This window comes from Zootoca vivipara, chromosome 10 (assembly GCF_965207765.1).
Source record: "Zootoca vivipara chromosome 10, rZooViv2.hap1.1, whole genome shotgun sequence".
In the NCBI taxonomy this organism is placed as follows: Eukaryota; Metazoa; Chordata; class Lepidosauria; order Squamata; family Lacertidae; genus Zootoca; species Zootoca vivipara.
In genome coordinates this window covers 46,774,940-46,791,135 of record NC_142593.1, presented here as the reverse complement: position 1 = coordinate 46,791,135, position 16,196 = coordinate 46,774,940, and the positions used below count along the sequence as shown (strand labels likewise).

The following is a 16,196-nucleotide window of genomic DNA, read 5'->3' as shown; positions in this document are numbered from 1 at the left end:
ACTTTAGCCAGATGAGTTCTTGGCAAAAAAGAATGGTCTCCATCAATACTGTACCTGTACTTAGTTCCACAAACTGACTTGGTTCAAATGTAATGCTAAACTACAGTTTAGCTTTACATGAACAAATGGCAGCACGGCCATGGGAAAGAAATTGGAAGATTCTGATTCAATTTTATACTGTACAAATCATGGCTTGTTACTTCTAAACCTGCTACTGTGTTTAGTCTTAACTACGGTATGGTGCAGAGAAGCAAAAGAGGACCAGAAACCAAGATTTGAGGTTGGTTGAAGCCGAATTTCTGTCTTTCCTAGGCAATGTAGACAATACTGAACAAGATGACTCACTGTAAGGCCACTTTCTCTCTTTTTTTGGGGGGGGGTAAATTTTATTAGATTTTTGGAAGAAATATAGATACATTATTATTAAATATCTTTTTTTGTTCAGACTGAAACATTAATCTAGATAAAATAAAAACATAGATCCGTCAAAAAAAGAGAGGAAGAAGAAAGAGATAAATAGAGAGAGAGATAGATAGGAGAAAGATTAAAGAGAGAGAAAGAAAATAAAGTTAAGAAACTAAGGAACTTTCGATTCTTTGTCAGTCAGCATTATTCAACTCATTCACTCCAGTATAACACCCAGGATGACCACTTTCTATAAACCAACGTTATCGTCAACCTTCAAACCCAAATACCATTTCTTTTTAACACAAAAAGTCTGAGAGGTTTCCGATCTAGTAAATGTTGACAATGACTTGATTAAACATGTCAGTTTCGCCATCTCAGCTAAGTCTAGTCATTTTAATAACCATTCCTCCATTGTTTGTTAGCAATGAGTCTTCCCATCTTGGTGCACTGCAAGGCTACTTCCTACACTATGTGCTCCTCAGAGCATTTTCCCTTCCTCTGGTTCCCATCAACTTGTATTCAAAGGTGTACTGCCTGACAGTGGAGATGGAACACAGCCACTAGGATTAGTAGCCATCAGCAGCCCTTATCCTCCATGAATTTGTAGCCATTGCTGTTACTGCTTTTATTAGCAAGGGTGTATGCTTATCTCTCTGCTTATCTGCCCCCTTCCCAAGATTCCTTACTTTCATCTTGTCTACCAGTCACCCTAAAAGTATTAAAAAGTTGTCTTCCTGTCTCCTTGTGTGCTCGTTTCCATAAGGATCAGCTGCGCTGCAAAGGTCTTGTGTTGCGGCCAGATACATAATGCCCACTCAAGCTTCTGAGTACTTCTACATCCACGCATGCTCACCACTTGAAGGCCCTCACGCTAACATGTGAACGGTATCCCGTAAAAAGGTATTGAGTCCGAACGGAAGTTCTTTCCCTGGTGGGGAAGCTACGATGACTCATAGAGCATCTGTGAGCCAAGGTTTGTTGCTGTGGTCAGTGAACGGTGAGCATCCATGTGCAAACGGGTCCTAAGAGACGACTTCAAATTTAATCACATCTGCTGAAAGTGGCCGAGGCAAGGTTCTTTCACCGTGGGCTGGATTGCAGCCGGAATGTGTTTGGCTTTGTTGAAGTGGGAGCTGGAGGAACGAAAGGAGTCCTTGAGTTTGGAACAAGGAAGGAAGTGGAAGGATTGTGTTTTTTCCCCCCAACTCAAAATCCCATGGGCATAGAAATCACAGCCTCTCCTCCACAGCAGCTGAGGAAGGGAGTATCCCTTGATAGATGCCTAGTTGTGGTTAAAAGCAATGATAGGCAGCTTTAAAAAAAATCCATGTTCGGAGCCTCTGGTTTCTTTACGTTTGTCGCCGCTACGGGAGAGGCCCTAATATAATTTCATCCTTATTTCAACAATTTTGTTTGTTTGGGCAAAGGCATTTAGTCCACCGGGAAGCCATAAATCACCAAGGGGTTGTTGGCAAGGGAGCCATGCTGTTTTGAAAGAGACCCTCAGGAAAAAGGGGTGCAAATAGTTTGCATCGAAGAGGGATGTTTTCACTCAAAACAAGCCTCTAGACAATGTGCAAAGAGTTCAGAATGTACTGCAGACAACGCCACTGCAAATAAATATATCTAAATGTGTTCCCAGAATAGAACAGGCACTTTTCTTGTGCTTTGAGTTGCATATACTGTGTTCTTGAATGATCCCATATTGTCAAAGGCACAAATCCTTTGTTGTTCCCCCGTTCCAAAGCCGGGGGGGGGTCCTGCTTTTTACAGTTTTAGTTTTATTTGTTTTTATTTATTGAAATTGTAGGTAGTGTTGCAGGATAACTGTGCTGTCCTGTTTTGCCTTCTGGACAGAGAGCATGTTTTACCTTCTGGACAGAGAGCATGTGTCCCCTCAGAAGGGACTGGTGCTTATATGCAGCTCTCAGTGAAGACTTTTTCTGTTTGTCTCTAAGATGAAAATCAAAGCGTTACAAGTAAAGTGTATTGTGGCACAGATTTCTTATGGAAGCAAAGGAATTGGCCACAAAGTTTAATGCCATTAATGTCACCATCACTTTAGCCAACTTGTTCCTCCAAGTTTTTTTAATTATTGCAAATACTGTTAAAATGTATACACACCAGAAGTGTGCTTCGCACATTTCTACCCAAGTATCTCTTTATTTTTGTAAACTTATTTGAGTGTTATGGATTCAGTTTTATTTGAATGTTTACATCATGCTATCTCCTAACTAAGTCATGAGCCAAACTGTTGGCTAGAATGTTGCCTCTTCCCAGTCCAACCATGTATACGTAGTTTAGAGAACATTTCCTGGGAACAAACTGTTTATAAAGTTCAATTCATTGGTGCCTTGGTAAGCAAGTTTTAGTTCTTAGTTGTTTGTAAATAGATTTGTCGTCCAAAAATGTGTTCTCTCAGTGGGCTATAACAGAACTTTGTTTGCCTTTTTAAAGACTTAGTTTATTTTAAAATACTTGATTTGGTCATTATCTGCTGCAGTGGCGAAGCCAGCTAAAATTGGGGTGGGGGGATGTAGATGGTACTGTTCATAAACTTAGGTGCCTAGCGCCTCCCCTTTGACCTTACCGCCTTGGTAAATACAGTATCTTCCTAAATATATTCACAGAAGCTTACGAAAAGCTTGGCCTATCACTCAACATCCAAAAAACCAAAGTGCTGCACCAACAAGCACAAAACCCCTCTGCAGCACCACAAATCCAACTCAATGATGTAACGTTGGAAAGTGTTGATCACTTCTCCTACCTGGGCAGTTATCTTTCCACAAGGGCCAACATTGATGCCGAAATCCAGCATTGCCTGAGCTCTGCGAGTGCAGCTTTCTCTCGATTGAAGTGCAGAGTGTTTGAAGACTGGGACATTTGCAGAGAAATCAAAATGCTTGTTTACAAAGCTATTGTACCACCAACCTTACTGCATGCTTGTGAAACATGGATCACTTCTAAACACCATCTCCAACTCCTTGAAAAATTCTATCAATGGTGTCTCCGGAAATTTTTACACATCACTTGGGAAGACAGGCAAACTAATGCCAGTATACTGGAAGAAGCAAAGATCACCAGCGTCGAAGCAATGATTCTTCAACATCAACTTCATTGGCCTGGTCATGTTGTTCAGATGCCTGATTATTGTCTTCCAAAGCAACAACTCTATTCCGAACTTAAAAATGGAAAGTGTAATGCTTGTGGTCAACAAAAGAGGTTTAAAGACTCTCTCAAGGCAAATCTTTAAAAAATGTAGTATGAACACTAATAATTGGGAAACAGTGGCCTGTGAGTGCTCCTATTCAAGAACAGCCTTTACCAAAGGTGTTATGGACTTTGAAGATGCTCGAACTCAGGATGAAAGGGAGAAATGTGCTAAGAGGAAGGCACTTTTGGCAAACCCTCACTGTGATAAACTCCTGTCCTGAAACCTACCGTATGTCTCCACTGTGGAAGTGTGGATCCAGAATTTACCTCCACAGTCACTTACGAACTCACTGTTAGGACCGTGTTCATGGAAGACAATTTTACTCGGCTACGAGTAATGGAAGAAGAAGAACTTCTTAGACGGAGAACAGTTCAGTCTACCAGAACACTGAACTTAAGGTGGCCATCCTTGGGACATAGGACATCAGCGTTCAAATCCCCACTCGGTCATGAAACTCACTGGGTAACTTTGGGCAAGTCACTGTCTTTTAGCCTAACCTACCTCACAGGGTTGTTGTGAGGATTAAATGAGGAGGGAGAGAATCATGTACACCACCTTGAACTCCTTGGAGGAAAAATGGAATATAAATGCAGTAAATGTGTGTTGAATGTTATTTCAGTGTAGCTCTCTGAGGAAGCCAAGGTCAAATCCTGTCTCTTTTCTGAAGCTCATTGAGTGATCTTGGGTCTGTCATACTATCCCTCAGCCCAGCCTACCTTACAGAGCAGTGGTGAGCATGCTGCCTTGAGTTCTTAGTTGGAAAGGTGGAGTAGAAATGTAGAAAATTCCAAAGACATTAATTTGTCCTGAAGGCACGTATTAACTGCAGTCTACAGGAAATTTCACCTACCAGTTCCTTTTTGCTTACAGTGGAGTAATGCCAACTGAGCTGGAGATAATGGAATTGAATCAGATGAGTTGCAATCTTTCTTTTTTTCTCTTTCAGCTTCCACCTGGCTGCCTCCAAAGGGCAGGCAGAATGCCTCAGGATTATGATGACTCATGGTGTGGATGTAACAGCACAAGATGGGACAGGTACTCAAACTCTGGGGGAGTTTAACCACCCCTTTGCTCCCCTTTGTTTTTGTTGCTGTTTTTGAGCTTTCACAACACATGTAAATAGGCTTTTTTTGCATGCTCTGCTTACAAATGAGCATGTGCAGATGTCTTACGCTGAATCGTCTTGCCCAGGGCTGTCTGCAGTACCCCCAACCCTTGTGATCTCTCCAACCTCTTCAGTTTAATTTGAAATGTTGGACGCTGCATCTGAGATGATAGTTCCCGCAAAGTGAGCCATCTGCTTCTGTACTGTGCCCCCTCTTCTCTGGGTTTACAGTTGCGCAGTGCACACCTTGTGAAATTGGGCACTTTTAGTTTGTTCAATACTCCACATGTATTGAAAACCCAGGGTATCATTTTGTCTGTATCTGTAGACTAAGCCTAGCTGGCTTTTTGATCCAGGCAGCTATGGAACCCCTGAAGAGCATCTTAATGTCAATATGTATAGAGTTTACAGGCAAGGACTTAAGCCAATGGTTGGGAAATGGGCCATATGTGATGTCAGGTGGTGTGGTGGGCAAAGACATAGCTGCACCTAAAGGGGATTTGCAGGTATAGGCATTCCTTCAGGTATACAGGGCCAAAAGCCATCCAGGGCTTTAAAGGTCAGCACCAAGACTTTGAATTGTGCTTGGAAACGTTTGCAGGAACAAGATCCGCAATGTCAGGTGACTGACAGGGATTTGGCTGTCAGTTGGCTGCATGTTGCGGGGTGGGGTGGAGAGGTAAGAATCCACGCCACTGGCTGGATCCAGTTCTCCATCCTTGACTTAAGCCAAATGCAAAAGTACTTTGGCAAGTATATTTGCCGCAGCTTTACCTGGATTTGCACTTAACTTGGCGGAGGGGGGGAGGAAAATACCAGCATATACCATTGTTGACAATACTCTGTGTTGCATCAATACGTTTAACAGGGAACAAAGCAGGTTCTTCAAGTCTGGAGAGGGACACCCTCTCGCAGTGAACCTGTTTCATGGTGTTCCAAGTCCAGAAGATCACTTCATGTATAATAGCGTGCTTCACAATTCTTGGAGTATTTGAAATCATTTCCCATTTGTGCAGGGCACACTGCATTGCACCTGGCAGCCAAGAACAGCCACCCTGATTGTGTCAAGAGACTCCTTCAGGTGAAGTATATTTTCTGTTTCTCTTCACTGCCACTTCAGAAGTTCTGATAAACACTAGCATGCTTCCGAGTTCTCTTTTAAAGCAGCCACCTTAATAGCACATAAGAGTACAGAACCGTTGATATTTAAGGACTTCTTTGTGCCCAGGAGTATGAGTAGATTCTTAACCTGTGTTGCCCAAATAAACAGGCGTATACTGAGAACTTTTGCCCATCTAGTTCAGAATTGTCTGTATGGCCTGGCAACAGCTATCCAGGGTTTCGGGAAAGGGAACTTCCCAGTCCTGCCTGGAAGATGCCTGGGATTGAACCTGGGATCTTATACATGCAAGGTAGATGCTCTTGCCACCGAGCTATGTTCCTTCCAGCCACTTTCCCCTGCATTTCAGCATAATGAAAGCTAGTGATGTGGTGTTGTGACACCAGTTCTGGAGTTTGGTTCTTGCTGTTATGGCCTGGCCATTAGTGGTCAAATATGATACACACTTAATCTGTAACATCCGAGAGAATTGCTTTGGCAAATGTGAGAGCTGCTGTTGCCCAAATAAAACCCATGTTTGTTGTGGGAGGCACTGAAATCTGCCAGCTAAAAATAATTCTTGTCCAATTTGTCCACGGCTAGATTTGGTAGCGCCTGTTAAATGAATAATTGAGTGGTGTATCTGTATGTGTACTCAAAACTCCTCTAGTAATCTACCTGTAGGAATAGTTCCAATGATTTTTTCCTTACCTGTTTTAGAGATCCATATGGATTAGTTTAACAAACCATTATGTTTGAGGAAGGCCATTTGATTTCAATGCAAAATCAGGTGGAATACCTTTCATATACCCACAAATCAGTTCTGGGTCTTCCCCAACTCTCACAATCATATGCGAGAGGAGGAGGCAGGGAAGAAGCAGGACATCGTTTTTTGGATACAACGCCAAATGAAACCTGGGTCCATGAACCTTCACTTTACTTTTTCTCCAGTCTTTAAAGAAGGCTCTAGGTGGCTCTCTAATTTATTTATTTTTGTATTCCACAAAAGTATTCCCCCCCCCAAATAGCAATGAACTTCAAAATGCTTTGTGCTCCATGCCTTGCTAAAAGACTCATTTTTGCCATCCTACAGTCTAAATGTCCACAAGAGAGCACTGATAGCTCTGGGAAGACAGCTTTACACTATGCAGGTAATATTTCTACTCCTCTCTCTCTTTCATCTTCCCATGCACACACCCCCTTGACCTTGTTAGGTCCATCCTACGCAACCCATGCCTTCCCAGGGTCCCTGTGTGATGAGCTCCAGTCTCTCTGTGATGAGCTATGGCCATCAGTGAAATTGTTAGCAGCCTCCCCTGCCCCACTCATGCAATGGGACTTCTCCCCACCTTGTACTCACCCTACTTGTTACAGTGTTCCCCTTCCCCCGAGCAGATTTAGGAAGTGCGCTGGGGGGGGGAGGAAACACCCCATTGCACAAGCAGACCCCATTCTACACATGCAGCAACTTAGCTAAATCTTGCCCAGTATCTAGGCCCCAAACCCTTCAGGGCTTTTTAGGTTAATTTTATTTCTTTGAATTGAGCCCAGTTATACATACCGTGTTTCTCCTAAAATAAGACGGGCCTCAAAAATAAGCCATGGCAGGCTTTTCAAGGGTAGAATAAATATAAGACATACCCCGAAAATAAGCCGGGGGGGAAGCGGGTCTGGATGGCGCCAAGGAAGAGGAAGAGGAAAAGGAAGTTTCCTGTCGGCGCCCTGAAACGGATGTTGCTTCCCCGCCAAATCACCCAGCAGCATGTCCCATGTGGAGTCACGACTGACCAGGAGCCGGCAAGAGCTGCAGCAGGACCCCCCCCCCCCCCGGGAGCCGACCAGCAGGACCCCGCGAGAGCCGCAGGTCCCGGCAGTACAGCGCGCCAAGCCCCGACCAAGCAGGACCCCACGAGGGCCGACCCGGGAGAGTCGACAACAGCGCGCCGTGCCGATCCGCAACCCAGCGGGACCCGGCGAGAGCTGTAGCGCGAGCCGCACGAAGCCCCGATTGAGCGGGAGCAGGGAAGAGGTGCAGCGCTCGCCGAGCCCCGACTCAGCAGGAGCCTGCAACAGCGCGCTACGCCGATCCCCGACACAGCAGGACCCGGTGAGAGGTGCAGCACACGCCGCACCGAGCCCTGACTGAGCGGGAGCCGGCAACAGCGCGCCGCGCCGTGCCCCTACTGAGCGGGAGCCGGCAAAAGGCGCAGCGCTCGCCGAGCTCCGACCCAGCGGGAGCCTGAACAGCGGGCGTCCCCGAGGTGAGAGCAGGTGAGACCCGGGACCCGGTGAGAGCCAGCAACAGCCCGCCCCGACTGAGCAGGAGACCATTGGGACCCGGTGAGAGCCAGCAACAGCCCACCCCGACTCAGCAAAAGCCGGCAAGCGTTGCAGCGCTCGCGGAGCCGATCCCCGACCGAGGGGAGCCGGCAAGAGGCGCAGCAATCACAGAGCCGAGCCCCAACCGAGCGGGAGCCGGCAACAGCCGCAGCGTGCGCAACGCCAAGCCCCGACTGCAAGAGCCACAGTGTGCAGCGCACCATGCCGAGCCCCAAAGCCCAGTTTCAAAACACTACCGGTACAGTACCCTACTTTCTTTTCTTGCCTTGCCCACTTTACAAAATGCATGGTTAATAAAAAATACTTAATAAAAAATAAGACATCCCCTGAAAATAAGCCGTGGTGGTTTTTTTTGGAGGAAAAATAAATTTAAGACTTGTCTTATTTTAGGAGAAACACGGTAGGTAGCCAGTACAGACCCTGCAGAGCTGGTCTTGTATGACATCAGCTGGAAGTACTCTTGCAGCTGCATTCTCACTAGTCAGACCTTCTTCAAGGGCAGTCTTACTAAGAGTACATAAAAATTAAGAGTAGATAGTTGGCTGTCACTTTCTTTCCTTCTTTCTCCCTCTCATACACTGCTTTTCAGGAAATTCTAGTTGGTCATTGTTGGAGACAGGATGAAGAACTATATCAGCCTTCTCCAAGCTGGTGCCCTCCAGATGTTGTAGGGCTACAACCTCCATCTTCCCTGACCATTGGCCGAGCTGCTGGGTGTTGTAGTCTAAAGCATCTGCAGCCAGACGTCAGCTGGAGGGCCACTAGTTATATATGGGTGGCAGAAATGTGGTTTCGCGTGATTTCAGCAAGGCTGGGAAAAATCTCTCCAGTGGTATGGAGCCTGCAGCAGTTTTAAACAACTAATCTTGCAGTTCCTTGGAGAGCTAAAGTCCATGATAGCTTATGTCACAATAGAGTATTTAAGGTGCTATGGGACTCTTCATTGTGTTTGCTCTTGCAGAGGAACACAGCTCTAATTTTGCAACTCTCATTTTCCTCTTCTTTTAGCTGCTTGTGGCTGCCTTCAAGCAGCTCAACTCCTGTGTGAACACAAGTGTCCAATTAATGTCAAAGATGTGGTATGTAATCATGATCTCATGGAAAACTCAGTGGGTTAAAAAAAACAACCTTAAAAGCTGGGCAGGGTATTTCAGTTTCTGAAACCTCATTTTCAAATCTTCTTAGCAGGGCAGATTCCCTCTTGTCTGCAGCAAATGAGTTTCCTCTTTGTTCGCTGTATTTCTTGCAGTTAGCATGCGTGAGGTCTGAGTGGGACATGACAGTCCTAACCAGAAACATGCAGTGAATAAGTAGCAAATTTATCTCCCATATAAGGTATGAACGAGCCTTTTATATTGCTCTCTGATTCTGCACCAGCACTCAAAGTACAGCAGGTGTGCATGCCTAATGTTGAGCTTTTTATTACACTGTATGAAAGGCTTGGAATCATTGAATCGTAGAGTTAGAAGGGACCCCAAGGGTAATCTAGTTCAACCCCTGCAATACAGGAATCTCAGCTAAAGCAACCATGACAGATGGCCAGCCAACCTCTGCTTAAAATCCTCCAAGGAAGGAGAGTCCACAGCTTCCCAAAGGAGATCATTCCACTGTCAAACAGCTCTTACTGCCAGAAAGTTCTTCCTGATGTTTCTTTGGATCTCCCTCCTTGTAGCTTGAAGCCATTGGTTTGAGCCCTACCTTCCGGAGCAAGAGAAAACAAGCTTGCTCCATCTTCCATGTGACAGTCTTCCTGTGAGGAAAGCGAGCAACCTCGGGCACTTGTTCTTTTATTGACCAGCTTGGGTGGAAACAGTTCAGCAGGGAGGGACCAATATGTAGCTGGCTTCTCCCATTTCCTCCATGCACATCCCATTATGCACAAAGTCTCTTTGGTATTTTGGTTCCTGTCCATCCCTTATTCAGTGACATTAGAGTTTTGGTTTGTTGAGTGCTTAGAATCATATACAATGGTACCTCGGTTTACGAACAGGCCGGTTTAAGAACGCTTCGGTTTACAAACTCCGCAAAACCGGAAATAGTGCCCTGGTTTGAGAACTTTACCTCTATTATAATATTTATTTAATTTCATTTTTAAAACCAAACAATTAAGATTTTCACTTGTCATCACATATATTTTGTCTCTCCCGAGTCTTCAGAAGTAAACAAAAAATTACAAGAACTCGGGCCAGAAAGGATAATTTCAAAAATTCTTCACAAAGTTTTATTCAGGATAACTTCCAGTGAGCATCAACATCAGGACAAGGCCCTGTTTCGATGATTCTTTCTCAGGTCTAAGTGTACCAAGTATGTGTACTTGGTACACTTAGACCTGAGAAACCTCGCTGATGAAGAATCATCGAAACAGGGCCTTGTCCTGATGTTGATGCTCACTGGAAGTTATCCTGAATAAAACTTTGTGAAGAATTTTTGAAATTATCCTTTCTGGCCCGAGTTCTTGTAATTTTTTGTTTTCTCCCGAGTCTTCAACTTCCCCCCTAACTGACTTCCTTACATCCTTACATAATTTCTTTAGCATCTCACATTCCCTCTATTTACCTACTTTTATTCTTAAATATTCTTTTATAATTGTAAACAGGTTTCTACCTCTACATAGACCGAGAACTTTACCTCGGTCTAAGAACGGAATCCAAACAGTGGAAGGGCACCGGCGGCAGGAGGCCTCATTAGGGAAAGGGCACCTCGGTTTAAGAACGGTTTTGGTTTAAGAACGGACTTCTGGAATGGATTAAGTTCGTAACCCGAGGTACCACTGTACTCTGATCCTGAGAGCAGCAAAGGGCTTATAGGCGCTGTGTTGAGCCTATGAGTAAAGGGAGCTCAGAACTCAACAAAGGTAATGCAGTGCGGTTTTACGTGCATTGCTGCATGGCTAGTTGTTGTCTATTGTCCCTTGGACAGCAAGGTTTTGAGCACCTGTTAAAGGATGTTGCACACAGCGACCTGTTTTCACATAAGGGTTACATTTTCTGAAGTCTTTTTTTAAATCTGTTGAATAACTGATCGTCTTTAATCTCCTTTTTTATGTTATTTTTTTATAAAAAAAACTAGGATGGGAATATACCTTTGTTACTGGCTGTACAAAATGGCCACACTGAAGTAACCAAATACCTTCTGGAGCATGGAGCAGACATTAATTCCAGAGACAAAAATGGAAGGTACAAATAAACTTACTTAGTACTCACAAACTTTTTCAACGTTAATCGGGTCTAAGGATCCCCTCCTAATCAGTGATCAGATTTTAAATTCTTCACCACTAAATATCTTACGTTGCGGTTTAGGTCCAATTAAGCTGTCACTGAACTCCTTGGTTATATTTATTAGCTTGAAAGCTAACAAAAAGCCATGCAAGAGATGACATGTTTTTCTGGTTCTTCTAAAGTCGCCGATTTCTCCGTGACTTTCAGAGAAGCTGTTTTGCAGCGTTTGACATCTTGAGGCACAGCCTAATAAAGTTGTCAAAGCTGTATCCTTTTTGATGTTTTCCCCCTGCTTGCGAGCACTCATTATGCCCATCCAGAGGCAGGTTACAGTGAGATACAAAATTCTAGACTGGGTTGACAGAGGCTGATGCTGCTGGGGGGAAAAAAAGAAAGCTCTTCTGGCGAAATTATGGTCAAGCAGAATTCTGTGTGGCTATGTGGTCAACAGGGGATCTTGTCCGCCAGATACATCTGTCCTACAAATTCATTTTGAGTAAGACTATCAGTAGCTGCTGGCTATGTCATATCTCTACTGTCGGAGAAAGTATGCTTCTGAATACCAAAACTGGGCAGAGTGCCATTGCACTCAGGTCCTACTTGCAGGCTTCCCTTGGGCATCTGTTTGCTGGATGGGACTTGACCTCATCCAGCCCTTTGCAGCATGCATAAATGGCTCAACCTCTTAGGGACAGCTTTATTGGTTTACTCTCAGGTGCCTCCCCTGTCTTGCAGTGATCTCTTACTGTAGATCAAGTTATAGATATGCTGTAAATTCAAGTCAGCACAAATTTTGTTGATGACACAATGACCATTACTTTCTGCAGGAGTAGCAAAGTGTCATCTTATCAGAGGAATGCCTGCCAGCTTTTTTTTTCACTTCCTGGACTCAACTGACTGCCCAATCTTCTGCTGCTGCTTGAACTCATCTCCTGTAGGATAACAAACGAGCCACAAACTCAAAACCTTCAAGGGGGGGGTTATTGCTTTGATAATCTCATGCCTGTGGCTCCTCCTTATAGTGTCTGTTTGCCAACTTGCTCTAGAACGGCTCTGATGCTGGTGTGCGAAGCAGGAAACCTCAGCATTGCAGAAGTCCTCGTCCGAAAAGGTGCAGACATAAACCTGGTGGATGCGCTTGGACACAATGCCCTGCATTATGCTGTAGTCTCTGAAAATACAGGGATTCAGAATCTCCTTCAGTTGAAAATTGTTCAAGATGCTGGTATGTCTACACTTCTTAAATTATGTGGTAGGATTCCCTATGATAAGGATGGGGAACCTGTTCCCTCCCCCGATGATATTGGACTATGTGGTCCCTGATTATAGGCCATGCTGGCTGGGGATGATGGGAGTTGGAGTCCATCAACATATTTGGGGGCAGGCACATATTCCCCACCCCTGTTGTAGGGGTTACCTGGGGAGGCATAAGGTTCTTACTCAAACTTTCTGGACTGTCTATGCCAGAAGACAGGATGCTGGTTCATAGAATCTAGAATTGTAGAGTTGGAAAGGGACCACAAGAGTCATTTAGTCCAATCCCCTGCAATGCAGGAATCTTTTGCCCAGCATGGGGCTCAAACCCACAACTCTGAGATTAAGAGTCTCATGCTTTACCAGCTGAGCTACTCTGTCCATTCTCCTAATCTCTGTTTTACCACCCTTGGTAGAGCTGCTTCGAGCACTGAGCTTGGCACACAGCCTGGTCTTTGGACTGTGAGAGGAATGTGCTATCTTGGGTCTGTGCAAAGTGGGTTGCTTGTTTGAAAGTGCCCTCGTGTCTCTCCGTGCACAAAAAAGATTATTACATTGTGGAAAGAAGGCTAGGCTTCAAAGATGCATTTGCTTCGGCTGATTAGTCCTTAGTAAATGCCTGGTTCCCAGCCTATGACCTCAAATATTCTCATTTGCATCACACCCACTTAGCGACCAGTGACTCAAAGCTCGTCAGAATTCTCAAGTAGGGCTGAATGAGGGTGACTCCAGTATAGGAGCCCCTAGACCAGGCATCCCCAAACTTCAGCCCTCCAGATGTTTTGGACTACAATTCCCATCTTCCCCTACCACTGGTTCTGTTAGCTAGGGTTCATGGGAGTTGTAGGCCAAAACATCTGGAGGGCCACAGTTTGGGGATGCCTGGTCTACGGACTCCTGACTGTCATTGGAAAAGAGATTGACTGCCACTTTCTCCTTTATCACCATACTTCCACATCCTATCCTGGAATGTGGCTGGTTGGCTATCTAAGCAGGGGGATGTCGACCTCCTGGGTTTCCTCACAAAATTCCACATTATATGCTTACAAGAGACATGGTGTATCGATTCCCACCTTGCAGGGGTATGAAGTTTTCGTTACCCCTGCGACCAAACCAAATACCCGTGGACGACCTAGTGGCGGCTTAGCCACCCTCGTCTCCACCGAGTTAAAGTGTAAAGGTATGCCAGCACCAGTGGGTGGAGAGTAATCTCCAAATCCTTATTATTTCTAGTAACGTAGGAGGGGATTTTCTATGCTTTAATATCTATATTCCCCCTCCCCATGGGGTTCCTCTTCCCAGACGTCACAAATCTGGGACGGCTTAGAGCTATGCTTGGAGAAGGTCGAAATAGAACTCCCTGGTCTGGATATCTTGCTGGCAGGTGATTTCAATGCCAGGATAGGAAATGACATAAATAAGTACAGCTCCAACTCCCAGTTCCTGCCAGAGATAGATAGGTTTATTCCCTGGAGCTCCGATGATAAGGTTCTGAACAAGGCAGGCATCATACTATTGGAGACTGCCTTTAAACACAACTTGTATAGCCTCCATGGTACCTACAGAGATAGGTCGGGGGGGGGGGTTCTTCTCATTTCTTGGACCTAGAGGGGCGAGTGTTATTGACCACATTTTGGTATCCTCAAATCTTCTGGAGAGGTCATATGACTTTAGCACCTTTAATATTAGTCCTTAGTAAATGCCCGGTTCCCAGCCTATGACCTCAAGTATTCTTATTTGCATCTGAATCCATATGAAGAAAGGGGCCTGCTTCCTAAATAGCTTTAGGATCCAAATAGAAATTTCTTAAGCAGAAATTTCAAATAGTTTAGGATCCAAATAGAAATTTCTTAAGCAGAAAGAAGATACCTCAGGTTTTCGATTAAAAGGCAATATTCTGTTTTCTCATCTACAGATGTCAAGTCACCAACAAAGCCAAAGCAGGTAAAAAGGAAAAAAGAATCAGAAATGCTTTATTATCATAATAACAATTAGCCTCAAGCTCTGAAAAAAAGAAATAAAGGCTTAGAAAGTAATAATGGAAGTGATTTGGTTTGTTAAGTGATAGATAGTTCCCTTTCATTGATATCTGTATGGTATTGGTGAAATGGCCGTCTCCTCTCATCTCCAACCCAAATGTTCCCATATCCTTTGTAAAGATAGGGCAAAACTCACTCTGTTGTGACATGTCTGTGATGGGAATCTCCAGCATTTCCTTAAAATAAGTTAATAGTTATGGAACAGTTGCAAATCAGATGAGGGTTGAAGTACTGGAGGGAGGTTTAATGCTTTTCTGTGCACCATTTTCCTGAATATTCCCCTATTCCAGACATTCATAAGGTACCTGTATGTTTTCCACCATGGAGCAATTTTGATTTTTTGGGGGTGGGTGGCACAGTGAAGCATTACAGCCTACTCCCCCAGCATCAGGGGCTGTTTGTTCACCAACCACTCTATGGCTGCTATTAACACACAGCCTTGCGTCAGAGCAGCAGGTCCAATGGTAGACTAGGGTCTAATGGTAGACGTGGGAAACTGACTCGCTTTCAAAAGAAACAGCCTCACACTGGTTTCATTTGGACATAATGTTAAACTGTGGTTTGGCATTACATGAACAATCCTTGAGCTTATGGGCAACTCCTCTCCCTTCTTCTGACACAGCCATGGGGAGCAGTTCAAAAGCCTTTGGTTCCATTTTTTTTTAAAAAAATGAACCTCAGTTACTGGTTACATCTGAAATAGGACAATCTGTTGTTAACTTTAATTATGGTGTAGGGAAACAAGTCAACTTCAGCCCATTGTTTGCACAGTGCTAGCTGATTTCCCCAAAACAGGGATAAGGAACCCATAGCTCTCCAGATGGATTACAACTCCCACAACATGGCCATGCTGGCTGTGGCTGATGGGAGTTGGAATCCAGCCACTCTAGCCTTACGCTAACTCTGCTGTAAGCCATAGTTAAGATTAACCATAGCTTCTGGTTGGCTCTAATGAGTCGCTGTGGCTAATTGAAATTGGAAGCGAAAGTTTCTGATTTCATGGCTGCCCCAGAGGGGGAGGGCAGAGCACACGAACCCCAAGCCAGCACATGTAATGCCAAACCATAGTTTACTGTTTTATCCAAACAATCTCAGTGTGGCCTCCTGGTGCCTTGAAATAGCAGACTGAGTCTTACTGGTTTTAAGGAATTGCTTGGCAAGAGTAAGCATGAAGAAAATGGCAGAGTTGCTTCAGTGGTCATGTACAGCTTCCATAATAAGGGAGGGGGAAAGGGATGTTCATCTGAGCGGCCAGTTGGACCCAAGTGTGAATTCCCCTTTTATGGATTTCAGCAGTTACAGATGATCTGGGTGGCATGCAGGCAAATCAAGAAGTAGAGAAGGAAAGTGGGTGGTGCAGATGATTTTGACATCCACAGGGTGTCTACTTGTTGCAAAAAAGGCCCCTAAACCAGGGACAGCGACTCGCATCATCCCTGACCTTTGGGCCATGCCTGCTGGGGCTGATGGGAGTTGTAGTCCAACATCTGGAGGGTGACAGATTCCTCGCCACTGCTCT

At 44.7% G+C, this 16,196-nt stretch overlaps 1 protein-coding gene across 2 annotated transcripts in view; it reads left to right on the top strand.

Moving 5' to 3' along the window:
* Positions 1-16,196, top strand: part of RAI14 (retinoic acid induced 14) — a 93,556-nt gene that overhangs the window by 66,961 nt on the left and 10,399 nt on the right. For both annotated transcript variants that reach the window (XM_035100963.3, XM_035100962.3), the window contains exons 4-10: positions 4,569-4,657; positions 5,744-5,808; positions 6,920-6,977; positions 9,175-9,245; positions 11,236-11,342; positions 12,431-12,609; positions 14,554-14,582. In XM_035100963.3, coding sequence (XP_034956854.3) covers positions 4,569-4,657; positions 5,744-5,808; positions 6,920-6,977; positions 9,175-9,245; positions 11,236-11,342; positions 12,431-12,609; positions 14,554-14,582 — 598 coding nt within the window. The remainder of the gene's footprint in view (positions 1-4,568; positions 4,658-5,743; positions 5,809-6,919; positions 6,978-9,174; positions 9,246-11,235; positions 11,343-12,430; positions 12,610-14,553; positions 14,583-16,196) is intronic.